The 17,172-nt window shown below is 41.7% G+C and overlaps 1 protein-coding gene across 1 annotated transcript in view; it reads right to left on the reverse strand.

The window, feature by feature from the left end:
- Window positions 1-1,070: 1,070 nt before the first annotated feature.
- Window positions 1,071-17,172, reverse strand: part of CNN3 (calponin 3) — a 31,233-nt gene continuing 15,131 nt past the window's right edge. Inside the window, exons 2-7 of the mRNA XM_010385140.2 lie at window positions 7,701-7,822; window positions 7,420-7,486; window positions 6,405-6,542; window positions 5,953-6,069; window positions 3,485-3,631; window positions 1,071-2,198 (exon numbers count right to left, since the gene is read on the reverse strand). Of these exons, the coding sequence (XP_010383442.1) occupies window positions 1,857-2,198; window positions 3,485-3,631; window positions 5,953-6,069; window positions 6,405-6,542; window positions 7,420-7,486; window positions 7,701-7,822 (933 nt within the window). The 3' untranslated portion in view covers window positions 1,071-1,856. The remainder of the gene's footprint in view (window positions 2,199-3,484; window positions 3,632-5,952; window positions 6,070-6,404; window positions 6,543-7,419; window positions 7,487-7,700; window positions 7,823-17,172) is intronic.

Here is a 17,172-nt window from a genome sequence, read left to right on the forward strand (position 1 = left end):
CCTGATACACAAGCACTTACAGCAGACATTCTGGAAGAAGTGGTTTTCAACCACAGCCCCACCTGAGAAATTACCTGGAGACAGATTTTTTAAAATACTTCTGCCTGGACCTCAGAGATTTATGTAGATGGGAATGAGGGGAAGAGCTTTTCCTTTTTAAAACTCTAACCAAATAGAAACATTTTAACATGTTGATTGGCAGCCTCATGAGAATCAATCTGACTTAAATGGCAGGGCAGGTAGTGTGATATAAGGCTTCCGTCCCCTAAACTTTGAAGAGTCAAAGATGACAAGGACAGCCTGAGAACTCAGGTCTATTTTAAATGCAATGACTTTTTTCTTAAATGCCACCATTGAATTAGCTTGACTCCAATAGTTTCCTTTACAAGCAGTTTCCCAGAAGCATTAAACCTAGTCCTTGTGACATGATGAGCTAATAGGCTTCACTTTTGTGGGCTCGTCAAACCATGTGTATATACTCCTCATCTCTCGCAAAAATTGGACGGTTTTCGCCCCCAAACCTCATAGAGCCAATCCTATCAGAAGACATGGCTTGGCTGAGACAACGTCGGGAAGTGTGAGTTACTAAGTTTCTTTTAGTGACTGCCTTTTTGTCACTCTGACACCTAGCTATTGTTTGTCCTTCCCTCTGTCAGGACTGAAGGTTTCTGTTTCACTATAAACCCTAGCTTATTATCAAGCAGCACATCTTATGGCTGACCTAGCATATTTCTTATTCATATTTACCCTAAGATAGGAAAATTCCTCACTGCTCATATCAATATTCCTAAAAATTATTTTAAGATTATTCCAAGTTGAATTTAAGATGAATCTGGGCCAGCCAAGTCACAGTGAAATAAGCAAGGGTCAGAAAATGATTTGAATCCTGTCATTTACGACGTGAGATGGTTTCCTAAGCCTCAATCTCCTTAACCATAGACTGCAGTGTTGTGTGGAGTAAATAAAATGTTAATGTACCTTGTAACAGTACCTAGGAAAAAGGTACTTAAAAAAAAAAAAAATCTGACCCTACCTATCTAGAAGCTAGCCAGAAAATAATCAGCCTGTGGTTCATATGAATGTTCAAAACAAAATATTTATTTATAAAAAATACAATGGGATAAGTTTATGCTGAGAAATGCAGCAATAAATACAGTTGAAGAAAACAGAGCAACTCTACATTGATACATTGGCACAAACAGGAAGAGCAAATGCATCACCCAGGCCTAAATGTCCACAGGCCACTTTTGTACATGCTCCTTTAGAAACACCACTCTGAAAAGATCTTGTCGGCTAGGTAAGAGAATGAGTACACATATAATCACAAATGCACACTGATCATGACTTTATTTAAAAATTAGCAAACAATACTGTAGAAACATTGATATGTAAATTTCTAAAACGCTGCATCTTAAATTTAGTTGGCAAAGACCACATTTAGCAATAAGCATGAGTTTAGTCTTCCATGTAGAAACCAGATATACTAAACTGTAAAAAAAAAAAAAAATAGTTTCCTATTATTTGAAAATACCAGTTTAATATAAGATTGTAAAAATGCATAGATTTTTGCATACAAGAACTGGCTGTACGAGAGTACTCCCCTTTCACAGTATTCCTTTTTACTTCATATGCGAGTTATTGATTATGCTGTAGGATTTAACTATTACAGCACTAAAAGGCAACTATTGAGGGAAGAGGCAGAAAAAGGAAAAAGGAATGTATGTAAGGCAATTTTTCTTAAAAGTACAATAAGCTTAATAGTGTTTTAGGAAGACAAGATAAAAATTACTCAAGGCTAGCTTGGTTCTCACTGAATAAAAACAATGGACTAAATACTGAGCTCCTTCTGTGTGGATCTAATAATCAATGCCTTGGTCGCTATATTGGTAATCTCTGGGGTAGTCATCCTGGTACTCGCCATGATACTCATCGGGGTATTCTGCCTGATAATCACTATCACTGATTTCCGAACCATTTGTTCCTGTTCCTTGGCTTCCGTTGTGAATGACAGGTTCTGTAGGAGCAGCACAGTATTTGGGATCATATACTTGCCGCCCAAGCCCATACACACTCATTCCTTTCTGGGAAGCAACTTTGTTGGTACCCATCTGTAGGGAAATGGTCGAGTTGTCCACCGGCTGTAATGTTAGCTTCTGATCATAGATGTCTCTTCTGGTACCTGGTGCTAACATCCCTGCCTGGTATTAGAACATAGTATAAAAGTTAAAACGGCAGCTACAATCTACTCTTGTGAATAATTTATAGATGATAGAATTCACACTGAATATGAACAGCAGTACATGAACTTTCATTTGGTTCAGGGGTAAAGTTAGCTTAACCAAAATATCCTGATACTGAATCACTTCCACGAAGCAATATTCATTGGCTTTTGAGCTAGGTGAGACCTTTCTTCAAAGTCCTTGCTCTGCTATAAAATTACTATGTGGCCTCAAACAAGTAAATTTAGCTTTAGGTTTCTCAAATTGCAAAATGGAGACATTACTACTTTGGATTTAAGTGAGGATGAGACATAAAGAATGTGAAATCATGCTGCTTCCACACCACAAAGTTCCATGTGAATGCCCATGAGGACCACCTACATTATCCGGGTTACCCATTTCAAAAGTTTATAATATATTTAACAAAAACTATGTTGAGCAGATCTTAAGGACTTGAGTCTTTTCAAAAGGCTGAGATGCAGAAGAGCCAACCACTTCACAGCCACTCACTCCCCTCTCTTTCAGAGTACAGTACCTCATACTTCATCTCTACTTACATCAGGCACACACTTCCAGGTTCCGAGTGGGTAGAAAAGTACACGTGAGTGGCAGCTATGAGAGACATAATGCTATACCTGGCAGGATGTGTTCCATAAGGGCAAAGTGATCAATCTCCCTTGGACTCACTAAGAAAATGTTTTCTAAACCCTATCCCAGCTGATGTTGGATGTGAGACCTGTCTGTTCTCAAATGGTTGTTGGAACTTCCTTCTGAGGTGCTGGTGATCTATTTTTAACAAGGAAATATTTCTATCTTGGATGTGGTGTACTGGTATTTTCATCACGTTGCATTTCCATCTCCTTATATTGACACATCTAATAGGAATGCTAGTTAAATCCTTCTTAGTGGAACACCAGATAATTTTACCTATTAATTAAGGGTTCTTTAAAAAAAAAAAAAGCATTTAAATGAGCAGTATTTTACTTGGATTTTGGAGCAAGAACACTGTAATAAACATATCTTTTTTTCTGCTGGCTGGGTAGAAAGAAGGCCAGCTCTTCTAACTGCCAACAAAAACCACGAGACACATCGTGCTTTTGCTGCTATTGAAAAGGTCTTTTGATTCTTTTGCTTTTCCAGCAAAGTCCACATTCCTGAAGGAATATACTCTAAATAAACTATACAAAAAATACCTACTTTAAACTTCTAGATAATAAGAATAAGGTAAGTGTACTCTTGTACAAGTAGAAAAAGGTATTGCTTACCTGGCTGGCTCCTTTATTGGTACCCATCTGCAGACTAATTGTGGTCTGGTCAAAAGGTTTGTCAGTTTGCATTTTGGGGTCATAAAGATGCCTCCTAGTCCCATAAGCTGTCATGCCTGCCTGGCTGGCACATTTGTTGGTTCCCATCTTTTAAAAGTAAAATTGCACAAATTATCAGATGTCAACAATATACACAATACAAACAAAACTTTCCATGCTACTAAAAAGACAGAAGGGGCAGAACTGACAAGTTACTGAGCTGAGGCTCCAGCCAACTCTTCCATGTGTTTACAAACAAATTTCAAGTGCTAACTTTCAAAAGAAAATTTTAAAGAAATTCACTATAGATAAAACCTCATACATAGCATAATTAAACACACTTTAACAGGTGGACTGACACACTAAAAGTCATTACAGTGGCAGAATAATTTCCTCTGCTACTGTTTCCCCAGATAACCAAATTAAGAGGTACCAGCTTTGGTTATTTAAACAGAAGCAATCCTAGGCCAAGCAATATGCTGTTCCACTCCAGGAATGTTTTACATAAAATATGAAAGCAAATGCCAGCTGTTTTCTCTGGGAGCTTGACAAGGACTTCTTTAAGTTTCAAAATCACCAACATTTTCGCCAGAAAGGAACCACATTTTATTCCTGCAACTCCCATGTCCTTGGACAGAGCTGGAGAAAGGTGGAATAAGGAATCTAAACTCAGCAAAGTTCAGGGAAACAGTAATTAACTTTTCTTCCCCACTGAGAACAGTATGGCTTCAGGACCAACCATTACATCCTGTTCCACTGGTTAGGGACACTTTTCTGATGTTGGATCTTTTTTCTTTAAAAATAAGATGGGCCGGGTGCGGTGGCTCAAGCCTGTAATCCCAGCACTTTGGGAGGCCGAGACGGGCGGATCACGAGGTCAGGAGATCAAGACCATCCTGGCTAACACGGTGAAACCCTGTCTCTACTAAAAACTACAAAAAACTAGCCGGGCGAGGTGGCAGGCTCCTGTAGTCCCAGCTACTCGGGAGGCTGAGGCAGGAGAATGGCATGAGCCCGGGAAGCGGAGCTTGCAGTGAGCTGAGATCCGGCCACTGCACTCCAGCCTGGGCGACAGAGCGAGACTCCGTCTCAAAAAAAAAAAAAAGATGAAAGAAAATCTTTATTACTAAATATAAAATCTGTTCATTGAAGAAAATTCAGAAAACATATATAAGCAAAAAGGAGGGGGAAAAAATCATTGTGATCCCACCATCCATTCACTGTCAACATTTGTGACTATCCTTTTAGCTTTTTAACCTACGTGTCTTTGTATATATCTATAGATGCACATACACATATACAAATACATATGAAAATATGTGCAGTTTTAATTTTAAAACTCCATGCTGACCACAGTATTTGATGATCTGATTTTTTTCCCCATAACCTATCTTTTCAAACTCTAGTGTAACATTTTATATTACACTTTGCTTTTATGGAGTTGTAATTCAACCAACTGACTATTATTCTGAAATACAGGTTTCCAGTTTCTCGCCACCGATACAATTTTGTACTGTGCAAAAACAAATCTAACTTGCATAGACTCAGTCCAGAAAGGGGCACTGTGTCCAGCAGGTCAGTGGCTTTTGGAGAGTAAAGCCAACAGCATTTAGGGCGTTAGCAATGGCGTTTCCATGACACTCTCCAGGGGAACAATTAAGAGAAGGAAAACATAACTATGTATTTCAGAAGAATTTAAACTGACAAATTCTAACAGGGCTTGGCTGCTATATCAAGATTTGGTACTGTAAATAAGGGACTTTGGCACTAAGATTGTGTAAAATTGCCTCATTTGGGCAATAACATTAAGGAATTTATGAAGTACATTTCTGGCTGGGTGTGGTAGCTCATGCCTGTAATCTCAGCACTTTGGGAGGCCAAGGCGGGCAGATCATCTGAGGTCAGGAGTTCAAGACCAGCTTGGCCAACGTGGTGAAACCCTATCTCTACCAAAAATACAAAACTTAGCCGGGCATAATGGCTCGTGCCTATAATCCCAGCTACTTGGGAGGCTGAGGCAGGAGAATCGCTCAAACCCAGGAGGTGGAGGTTGCAGTGAGCCGAGATTGCGCCACTGCACTCCAGCCTGGGCGACAGAGCGAGCCTCTGTCTCAACAACAACAAAAAAAGATAAAATAAAAAAATTTAAAAGTGCATTTTTCTTTAAAAAAATAGACAATATGATTCAATTAAAAATTTTCATTTCCTGGGGAAATAACTGTCAAGTTAGGCGGCATATCTGAGGTTTCCTCTAAAAATTATCATTGTCTTATGGGCTTTAAATAGATATAAATTGTATAAACTATACCCACCCCCCAAGTACTATAGTACTTCCATCTATTCTTCACTTAGGAGAGGCTTAGTATTTTGCATGGTGAGGATTAATCATATTGAATAAGTAGCTGAATAAGCAACACCACATTACTTACCTGCAGACCAATTACACTTTGGCCAGCTTTTAATTTTCCTTCATCAAAACGTCTTGTTTGTTTTTCTGCATACTTAACTCCAATGTCAATGGTTGTATGGAATCCTTTTGTTTTAGCCTAGACAGAAACATGCACACTAACTGAAAAGGCCAACAGAGTTTCACAGAAGGAATAACAAAGAAATGATATGGTCATAGACGAAGGGGCCCAAACTACAGATAAAAAATATTTCAGGCTGTTCAGTGATATACTGCATCATTTGAAATGTGACTGTTCTAAGTAAGCTATCTAGTACGAGGCAGCTGATGTCAGCAGCCTTTCCACAAAGCTAATAATTACAGAAGAGACAGGCCCCGCCCCACCTGGTCTGAACCCCCATGAAACAGCAATGATGCAATGCATCACCAACGTGGTGGGAATCTGTTCACCAGCCATTAAAGACATGTACGTACCAGACCTGCTAGAGCCACCAGAGTAGTCTGAACCTGGGTCATGTTTCCATTCTCAAAAAGATCATTTGCTTCGAATATGTCATGTGGCTTCATACCATAAGCCTGAATAGCTTTAATAAAGTTGCCAATATTCTCCAACTATAAAGAAGAAGAGTTTTATAACTTCTGGAGCTAAATATTGACATTCATAATTTCTAAGAATTCTAAGCCTTCATAACTAGTTATAAGATGCCGCCCAGAAAGCTGTTTGACAAGGATTCAACCAAATGCATGCTAAGCACGGCTCTCTCTGGAACAGGAAAGCGCAAGAAGAGAGTGTGCCTCTCACTGTGGGGCACATCATGGTCTTCATATTTTTCAGCAGTTACGTGTTTTCAGTTTTTGTGGGCAAGAGCTTCCTTATATATTTTAAAAGGATTCTGTATCAGAGCTATCCAGGCCTGGAATTTTATTTGTCAAAAGGCATATAATTACTCATACTAATAAATAATTCATTATGTGTTTTCATTTTAATTTCAGAATAAATTTGTGGTTACTAAATACTCATTCTCTCATATCTCAAAACACATGTTCAAGACCAGTAAGTATCCCATTTTCCTTACTCATACACATTCATGAACTAAGGTTCTGTCTGATGCAGTGTTCTGCAGTCCACTGTTAGTTATGTGGAATGCCTTGTTTTTCCCCTTATCCTTAAGGTCTGGGTTGCATTTCTCTCTGTAAGCTGTGTCAAGTCCTTTCTGAATGTACACAGACTAAATATACACAGGAAAACTTCTAAGCTAAACATAATAATTACAGAACTAGTTCAATAAGTAATTATGGAACCATTAAAAAAGGGCAAAAAATTAAATATGCACAAATTTCTGCTACATCTATGTAAAAACTGTAATCAAAAAGTTAAAAAAAAAAAAAAAAAAAAAAAACACAAAACCAAAAAACCAAACCTGAAATCAAGTTTTCACTACATAAAATGCAACCAACTAGAACCAGAGGTGGTTGGTTTGGCTGTTACCTGAGGCCAGTTCAGTGAGGACTCGTTGACCTTCTTCACTGAGCCTGGCTGTAGCTTGTTTATAAGTCTGAAAAGAAAAATATGAGAGACATCTTATTCACTAGTCACACGAAAACAAGGACTGAAATATCAAGTTGCTCCTTTAACATGAGTAAGGGAAAGCATTAAGTATATCTGTAGAAGATCAAGGTCTGACACCCTGGGCTGAGGAGAAGAGTAAGAGAGAAGGCCATGGAAAGAACTGGAAGAGCGGAAACAGACTCTGGAGGGCTGTAACTCACTCGCAGAGGATGATGCCATCCTTTAAGCCCAGCTGGAAGTTGGTGCCAATGCTCATGCCTGTCACCTCTTCTATCCAATTGCGAAGATCTTCTTCTGCTTGATGATCATACTTGGAAGCAATCTGAAATACAAGTTAACTCACTTTAGAAGAATTTCACGAAAGCACCAGAAACTGCCGACTCACAACGTGCTCTGCTTTCACTATCCATTAAGACCACAGCTGTGAAGTGCAGTAAATGACACTCAATAGAACTCAATGGCAAACTGAACCGTTACAACTTCAGTAACTCATAACAAATTTTTGGTGAAGATAGTGTCATACAAAATTTTGAACAGCACATGGAGAGGCTGGGACTGACAAGGAGAGAACATCCATCAAGAGACATCAGATTTCCCTTCATGATCCACAGGAAGTGACAAGGATTTATGGTATGTTACAACATGGCACTCCAACTTTAAAGTTTAAGTCATTAATCACCGTATTCCAAAAAAAGAAGGGGAGAGGATTCTGACACATGCAGTTATTTTACAGAGGATCTCACACCTCGCCAATACATAACATTCCAATAGTTTTGTTGACTGGGAAGTTCTGGTATTTGCCTTCTGTTCAGCCAAATACACACTACATACTAAACGCACACACATACACACTTTCCTCAGTACTAATTACTGTACAATATTTAAATTCTGTTTATGTAGTCTCTATTCTATTAGACTTCTTACAGGAAGGAAAAGCAGCTAGTTCAGATTCTTAGTATCTAGAATTGAACCTGACACCCAAACATCTGATAAAACAAAAAGAAAGTTTAACTTTTTACTTGCAGAATTCAAAAATAAAGGCCAACTTACCAACACAAATGCAATGCTATTATACATGGTAAAACTACTAAACATAAGTTTTGAAAGATCCCTTTTTAGTAAGACCACAGACCTCAATTTAAAATAATTGAAAAAATAAAATTTAAGCAAAATATTGTGAAAAAAAATCACATGCCCAAGTTCTTAAGCTATTCCGTGTCCTGGAGTCCTCTTAAAGGGGCTGGTCAATCAGGGTTATGGAGAACACAGCTCAGGCAGGCGCAGTGGCTCACACCTGTAATCTCGGCATTTGGGGACTGAGCTGGGTGGATCTCTGGAGCTCAGGAGTTCGAGACTAGCCTGAGCACCATTGAGAGACATCGTCTCTACTAAAAATAAAAAATTCAGCTGGGCTTGATGGTGCATGCCTATCATCCCAGTGACTTGGAAGGCCAAGGTAGGAAGATTACTTGAGCCCACGAGATCAAGCCTACAGTGAGCCACGATCACGCCACCACACTCCAGCCTGGGCAACAGAGTGAGACCCTGTCTCCTGCCCCACCGCCAAAAAAATAACCCACAGCTGGGAAGAAGGAAAGATCCAGTATCATTTGTCTTCTCATTCAGCACAGGTGAAAATGCCAAGGATACATAGGAAATGCCCAGGAGATAGAGATCATAAGCTTGGGAATCAATTACATTGTTGGAAATGGGAATGAAGGTAGAAATGTCTGCTGTGTCCATAAGACATAGGGAGGGTTAATCACAGCAAGAAATGAAATGACATCTTGACATTTTAGTCACAAAGGGGTCCCGCAAGTTTCAGTCTACACCACTCATGGAGGAACCAAGCACAACTGTGGGAAATGCCCCAGGTTCCTAGTGCCAGAGCATATAGGACTGTGGGCTGCATTCAGGTCCTTTCCAAGAGAGAGAGCCTGACCACCAGGATCAGGACAGACATTTACGAACCTGGCCAGCTTACCTGTAAGTCACCCAACAGTGAAAACCAACGCTGAGTCTTAAAAAACACAGACTCCAAGTGTCACACTTGATCACAGTTCCTTTTTGTGTCTATCAAAAGGCACAACAGCCTTTAACTTCTCAAGGTAGGAAAAACATCCTGTTTTCCAGGCCAAGTAAGTGGAAAGGTCTACATTCCAGGTCCCCCTCTTGAAGGCTCACTGTGCACCTGAGCCTGAGGGATGCCCTGGCACATAATCAGACTACTCCCGGGCTGTTTTCAGGGACTCTCTTCCCCTCCCCGCCATGCCAAACATGAAGCTTCTGCTTTGACTGAGAGAGGGCAAATGATTTCACTAAATTACGGTGGCATTAGGGAGATGGCAATTCTTGATCCTTTGCACCCTTTACCCAAGCTGGAGAAATGGCTCTACAGCTTTGACAGAATGGATAACTGATTTAAACTGTGGATTTATTTACCCAGAATTACAAATGAAAATCCAGTAAGTTTATATTTTCTTTTTTTTTTTTTTTTTTTTTTTTTGAGACGGAGTCTTGCTCTGCCACCCAGGCTGGAGTGCAGTGGCCGGATCTCAGCTCACTGCAAGCTCCGCCTCCCGGGTTGACGCCATTCTCCTGCCTCAGCCTCCGGAGTAGCTGGGACTACAGGCGCCCGCCTCGTCGCTCGGCTAGTTTTTTGTATTTTTAAGTAGAGACAGGGTTTCACCGTATTAGCCAGGATGGTCTCGATCTCCTGACCTCGTGATCCGCCCGTCTCGGCCTCCCAAAGTGCTGGGATTACAGGCTTGAGCCACCGCACCCGGCCTATATTTTCATATTAAGACGACCAACTGTGCAATGTTTCATGGATCAAGTATGGCCTGGAGGTTAGTTTATAAAAGACAGTCTTAAATACAATTTGTTTCCAGGCTACTCTCAAACTCTTGGTCTCATGTGATCCTCCCGCATCAGCTTCCCAAAGTGCTGAGATTACAGGCATGAGCCACCACTCCCAGCCTCCAATACTCCTATTATACCTCAGATAAATATTCTAGGATAATATATCTCCTCCAACACATCAAATAAACCCATGTTTTATGGCACTTTTAGAAAATAAAAGCAAATATTAAATTGGTAGACACATTTTTATTTTATTATTTTTGAGATGGAGTCTTGCTCTGTCGCCCAGGCTGGAGTGTAGTGGCGTGAACTCGGCCGTACTGCAACCTCCACCTCCCGGGTTCAAGCAATTCTCCTACCTCAGCCTCCCGAGTAGCTGGGAGTACAGGCACACACCACCACGCCTGGCTAATTTTCGTATTTTTAGTAGAGACGGGGTTTCACCATGTTGGTAAGGCTGTTCTCGAACTCCTTACCTCAGGTGATCCGCCTGCCTCGACCTCCCAAAGTGCTGAGATTAAAGTCGTGAGCCACTGTGTCCAGCCGGTAGACACATTTTTTTAAAGTCTTGACTATATTTTCACACTGGGGTCTTGTTCTGGGTGGCTAGAAAAATAAATTCTCGCTATATAAATTGGAGGTGGTGGTATGAAAGGGGACAGGCAAAGAAGAAAAGGAGAAAAGTACTCCTCAAGCATTAACTATGGAAAGCACATTCTAATTGTAAGGTGACTTTTTTTTCCCCAAAAGTGAAGGTGTTCTCAACTAGGAGATATATTTTGATCAATCTGAAGAAAACCATAATATACTAGGGTGAGAGGAGTTCTGCCTTGGCGCCACGCCTGGCTCCATCTATCTTTGCTATGGGCCCTGGGTTAGTTTCTCTAACTTCTCTTGATCCAAGAGGAAGTCTGAACTGGATGACTGCACTAGGTCCTTTCCTACTCTCAGCTATCTACACAATTTTGTCAAATAATAAAAAACTGAAGAAGTTTTTTCTCTTGTTTCTTCAAATGTAGAGAAAAATTATGTTAGAGTAGTTTAGGGTATTTCACAGGACGGTGATGGTAATTTTCACACCAAATGACACCAATTATTATTTAAGCAGAAAAACATTAAAAGCATATTTATGTGTCCTTTGTTAAAAATGTGTCCAACAGATTTGGTGCCATGCCCCAAACCACGAAGTGATTACAGACCTAACTTGAAATATCTTAGTAGATCCCAGTAAGAAGTTTTCATCTTCTCTGTTGACAGTTCTGGTCAAGGAAGTGAAGAGATAGAAAAATCAAGCATTGGAGTCAGATGGACCTCAGTTCAAATCCTGGCTCTGCCAGAGTGGTTGTAGGGGGGAGCTCTGGACAGGCGATGCTGTCCTTGAGACTTACCATATGACCATGTGCACAAAAGAAATTCGTAAGTACATGTATGCAAAACTCAAAGCCCCATATGATCCATTAAAAATTAAAACTAGGAATGCAGCCACATCAAATAACTGTTGGTTTGGGCTAAGGGTTTCCTTTCAGTCAAGGAGCAACGGGATTCTTCTATCCAAATACTGCGAATATGTTTCCAGTAAGTGAGCTTCATGCAGTCAGGCCAGCTAAACAGCATTATCTTTTAAAATCAAGGAACTGAGAGCAATTTTAAAAAGTAATCTTTGGCCAATAAAAATGATTTACTATTTTCATCTAAAAAGCTTCAATTTCTGAACATCTGGCAGAAAACCACTTATATTTTCTTTCTCTCAACAAAAGCAAATTAGCTTAAAATTATTGCTTAAACTTACCTCATTAATACTTCATGGAAATTTCACTCTAATTTACTTTAAAATTACTCTTCCTGGCCAGGCGCGGTAGCTCACGCCTGTAATCCCAGCATTTTGGGAGGGCGACGCAGGGGGGATCATGAGGTCAGGAGATCGAGAGAACCCGTCTCTACTAAAAATACAAAAAATTAGCCAGACGTGGTGGCGGGCACCTGTAGTCCCAGCTTCTCGGGAGGTTGAGGCAGGAGAATGGCGTGAACCCAGGAGGCGGAGCTTGCAGTGAGCCGAGATCGCGCCACTGCACTCCAGCCTGGGCAATAGAACAAGACCCCATCTCAAAAATAAAAAATAAATAAATAAAAATTACTCTTCCAAGGTGTTGATAAATATCCTTTCTTTATTCTTCTTCAAGATTTATTTTCTTGGCCTTCCCAAGCTGCTTTCACAGACTTTCTGCCTGGCTCTTTCAAATCCACAGCAGCCCCTCTCTATATGCCCACTCTTCCTTTCTTAAACACGCACAAATTCTCCAAGCAGTGCCTGGCAGCCTTCTTGGCATCAAGGCGCACATGCAAATGATCCAGGGGCCAATGAGAATCCTGTCTGGGCACACCTGCTGAAGGCTCCTCCCCGAAGCTCTCCAACATCGCTCTTGCCAGATACAATCAACATGTGAAGAAAATGAAGACCAAGAAAAAAGCCTCCCGGGGCATCGGGTACAGCTGATCCTTCTCCCTGCATTCAGCGCTCGACCTGCTCTGCTCTGGCTCCTCTGACAACTTCATGTGCTCTTCTTCATCTTCCTGTGCCTGAGTCCAGGGTTCATCCCGTGGTGGTGGTGGTGGCGGCTTCAGCCCTTAGAGCTTTCCTCGGCTCTATCCTCAGGACAGCTAAGAGCACCAGTGTGGAGTCACCCTTCAGTTCAAATGCAGGTCAGTCCTTTCTTTTTTCATGACCTTTCTTTAGCCCTCACTTTCTTTTATAATTCTAAAATATTAATTGGTTTGTTGTTGTTTGTTTGTTTTTTTTGAGAAACGGTTCTCGCTCTGTCACCCAGGCTGGAGTGCCATGGCGCGATCTCGGCTCACTGCAACCTCTGCCTCCCGGGTTCAAGCGATTCTCCTGCCTCAACCTCCTGAGGAGTTGGGATTGCAGGTGCCCACCACCACGCCCAGTTAATTTTTGTATTTTTAGTAGAGACAGGGTTTCGCAATGTTGGTCAGGCTGGTCTTGAACTCCTGACTTCAGGTGATCTGCCCACCTCAGCCTCCCAAAGTGCTGGGATTACAGGCATGAGCCACCACGCCCAGTCAATTCTAAAATAATAATTGTTTTAAGTTAGGCCAGGCCAGGCATATTGGCTCACAACTGTAATCCTGGCACTTTGGGCGGCTGAGGCAGGAGGACCCCTTGAGTCCAGGAGTTTGAGACCAGCCAGGGCAATATAGGGAGACCCTATCTCTATTAAAAAAAAAAAAAAAAAAAAAAAAAAAAAAATTAGGCCAGGTGGGTGGCTCATGCCTGTAATCCCAGCACTTTGGGAGGAGGCCAAGGCAGGAGGACAGCTTGAAGTCAGGAGTTCAGGATGCAGTAACTGATTATCATGTCACTGCACTACAGCCTGGGTGGCAGAGTGAGACTCTGTCTTTAAAACAAATATAAATAAATGATACACAAGTATGTAGCACATGCATTCTCAACAGGGGTGGCAGGGTCCCAAAGGAGTGAAAAGTGCTTCTTGTGGTAGATGGTGAAAAAAATCTTAGACAATACAAAAACTTAGGACTCTCCAAAGCTCAACCGTACCCAACAAAATCTTACTCCTTTGTACTAAATCAGGCAGGGGATAGAGGTAACTAGGAACAGTGTCTAAAACAACTCTTGGAGAAAGTGATCATGAAAACAAGGTTAAGAAACACTGAGATACACTAAAATGTACAAGTGTCTCTCCCCCAAATCACCCTCCATTCCCAGAAGGAAGGGCCTATACTTCAGCCAATTTTCCTTCCAGCCCACATGCACACGCATCACATATCACTATTAATCATATATCCAAGAGCTCTGGACTAAGACCGCCTTCAGAAACACAACCCCGAGGGCCTATGCGTGCTACCAGTGAAGGGAGACACCAGAGCAGATACCAGCCTACCAGCTGCTGGGAAACAGCCATGCCCCTCCTTGGCTCTGAGATTTGAGAAGCTTCCTCCTCAGAACCCTCAGAAAGGGAGACAGAGCTCCAAAAAGCACCTCCACAGCTGACCCAAAAGCTCGATTCCTGCGCTGTTGAATGGTACTTCTTGGTGTACACTGAGAGCATTCAGCTCAAGTGCAATTTGGAAAAAAGGTGGGGGCGCACCTGCTACGAGGTAGAGTGATGATATTCATGTACAAGAACTGTCTGATGCCCCCCTTACACCCAGGACATTCCAGAATCTACTGAAGAGTGAAGACTGCTTGTTTTTCACATGGATTCCTTCTCATGATGTATTATCATCACAGAGCTTGTTCAAACCTGGAAGCAGACAATTCCAGATTATTGTCCCTGGTGATTACAACAGTCTCCCTAATTTCAGTTGTGTCTGACCTCTCACTAGGCTCCCTGTTTTGAGCCACTAGAGTAATCCTGCATTACTCCAAACTCTCTAAGTAAATTCGTATTCAACATTAGCTTTTGTTTTTCAAGTGTTCCCTGTGTTCCTTAGATTCTTCTTTTGTCTTTTTTCTCCATTAATCCTTCTTTCTGTCCTTCATCTAAATGGCTAGTTCATACTAGGCACAGTTCAAAGGCAAAGTCCCTGTCCTGCAAGCTTACATTCTAGCAGAAAGAGACAAATATTAAATAAAGTGTGTTAAAGAGTTCACAAAAATATATATAAAATGGGGTGTTTAAAATAGAGAGAGAACAACGGGGGCTACCTCGGTCCTAAAATAGGAACAAAATAGATTTCCATCTCAAATACCAAGATTCCTCCTCTCCTTCCTTCTATCACTTGCCATTCTTGGTATCTCATACAAGGACAATGAACAGGCTTCAACATTTTTTATCTGCCCTAAGTCAATGAATAGAAACATGTACTGAAGATCACACACTTTCAAGTCAAACTTCAGAACCCTGTGTTCCCAATTCCAGTGTGACCTCGGTAAGTAAATGAACCCAGGTCACCCTATTTCTTGTGGGTAGACTCTTTCCTTCCAGGGCCACTGTGAGGATGAAGCCTGTTCAATAGGAACGGAACCCACTGCAATACCTGACACACATCAGCATGTATGCCCTCCAATTTTATCAGCTCGAGGTGCGGAGCGTTCTATTAACCAAACCCCAATGCAACTTGTTCAGTCCATTGTTTGCAATAGCAAAGAAAATCCCACTGCAGACAGGCTCACCTGGGGTGCCAGCCTTCACCACTGTCCACTCGCTTTACCACTCTTCCTGAGGCTGGTTCCTGCCTCTCTGTCTTTGCTAAAGCTCTTCTCTCTGCTTAGAATGTGTTTGCATCCCAAATTCTCATTCTTTTTCAGATTGTGGCTGACAAAAAAGATAAAGGAACTATTTTACAAAATCAGGCACGTATCTTATGGGGGATAGGAGTTGGATTTCTAGATAAAAACATTTTACATTTGGGACAGTGATGTCAAGATAGAATGCATGCCCTTCTTGAGGTCACCACAGAACCTAAGACTCATTCCATGGTATGAACGTGCTCAAGATTTGATGTGGAAGAACTAGACATTTGAAAGCTGTAGAAAATCATGCTCGCTCCAGGTAAACAGGAGTAAGTCCAGGAGCATTTTAAAGCCAGGTCCTCCTCTCAGAGGTCCAACTGTATCTTCAGATCAAGGTATCAGCATATGGCACCAACCAGCACAAATTTTTTTCCCTCCAAATGTCTATAATCAGGTAAATACAAAAACATTATGACTCAATATACAAATACTGTGAGACTGACAAGAAATTAAAGCTTTAAAAATAACTAGGATGGGTGCCGTGGGTCACACCAGCAATTTGGAAGACCAACACTGGAGGATCACTTGAGTCCAGGAGTTTGAGACTAGCCTGGGCAACATAGTGAGACCTTGTCTCACTATGGCACACACCTGTGGTCCTAGCAATTTGGGAGGCTGAGGTGGGAGGATCACCTGAGCCTGGGAGGTCAAGGCTGCAGTGAGCTGAGATCGTGCTACTACACTCCAGCCTGAGCAATAGACGGAGACCCTGTCTCAAAAAAATATAAATAAGCCAGGCGCAGCGGCTCACGCCTGTAATCCCAGCACTTTGGGAGGCCAAGGCAGACGGATCACCCGAGGTCAGGAGTTCGAGATCAGCCTGGCTAACATGGTGAAACCCCGTTTCTACTAAAAATACAAAAAATTAGCTGGGCGTGGTGGCACACGCCCGTAGCACCTGTCATCTCAGCTACTGAGGCAGGAGAATTGCTTGCACCCGGGAGGCGGAGGTTTTTTGCAGTGAGCCGAGATCACGCCACTACACACCAGCTTAAGCAACAAGAGTGAAACTCGGTCTCAAAAAAAAAAAAATTATATATATATATATATACACACACACAAAATTAAAGAGGAGCTGGTCCAGTGCCTAAAGCAAAGAGTATAACAAACAGTAGAAAGATGCAGAGCAAACAGAATGTCAATTTTGTCTTCTCTGTCTAGAAAATGACCTTTAGACCGTAAAGCTTAGAACACACATAAAGTGGATTTTTGAAAGTTCAAATCTAAACAAGGAGGGAACAAGTATAGACACTGGATTCTCAGAAGAATCTAGACTCAGAAACAAGAAGTAACAAAGAAGTGCATATCAAGCAGCTCACTATGAGAGAAGCTTTGGCAAACGGTAGTAACAGGAACCTAGGGAGAGGTCTGCTCCCGCCCCATCCCCACCCAGAGGGCGAGGATCTATTACCGGCTGAAGAGCCTGGCAGGTGCCCTTCCTAGAGTGGACTCCTGGGGAGAGAGTGTGCAAGCACTCAGGGGGAAGGGCAGCCATCACCAAGGCTGCATGGACACACAAGGCATGTCCAAGAACACCT

This window comes from Rhinopithecus roxellana, chromosome 8, assembly GCF_007565055.1.
Source record: "Rhinopithecus roxellana isolate Shanxi Qingling chromosome 8, ASM756505v1, whole genome shotgun sequence".
NCBI classification, from domain to species: domain Eukaryota; kingdom Metazoa; phylum Chordata; class Mammalia; order Primates; family Cercopithecidae; genus Rhinopithecus; species Rhinopithecus roxellana.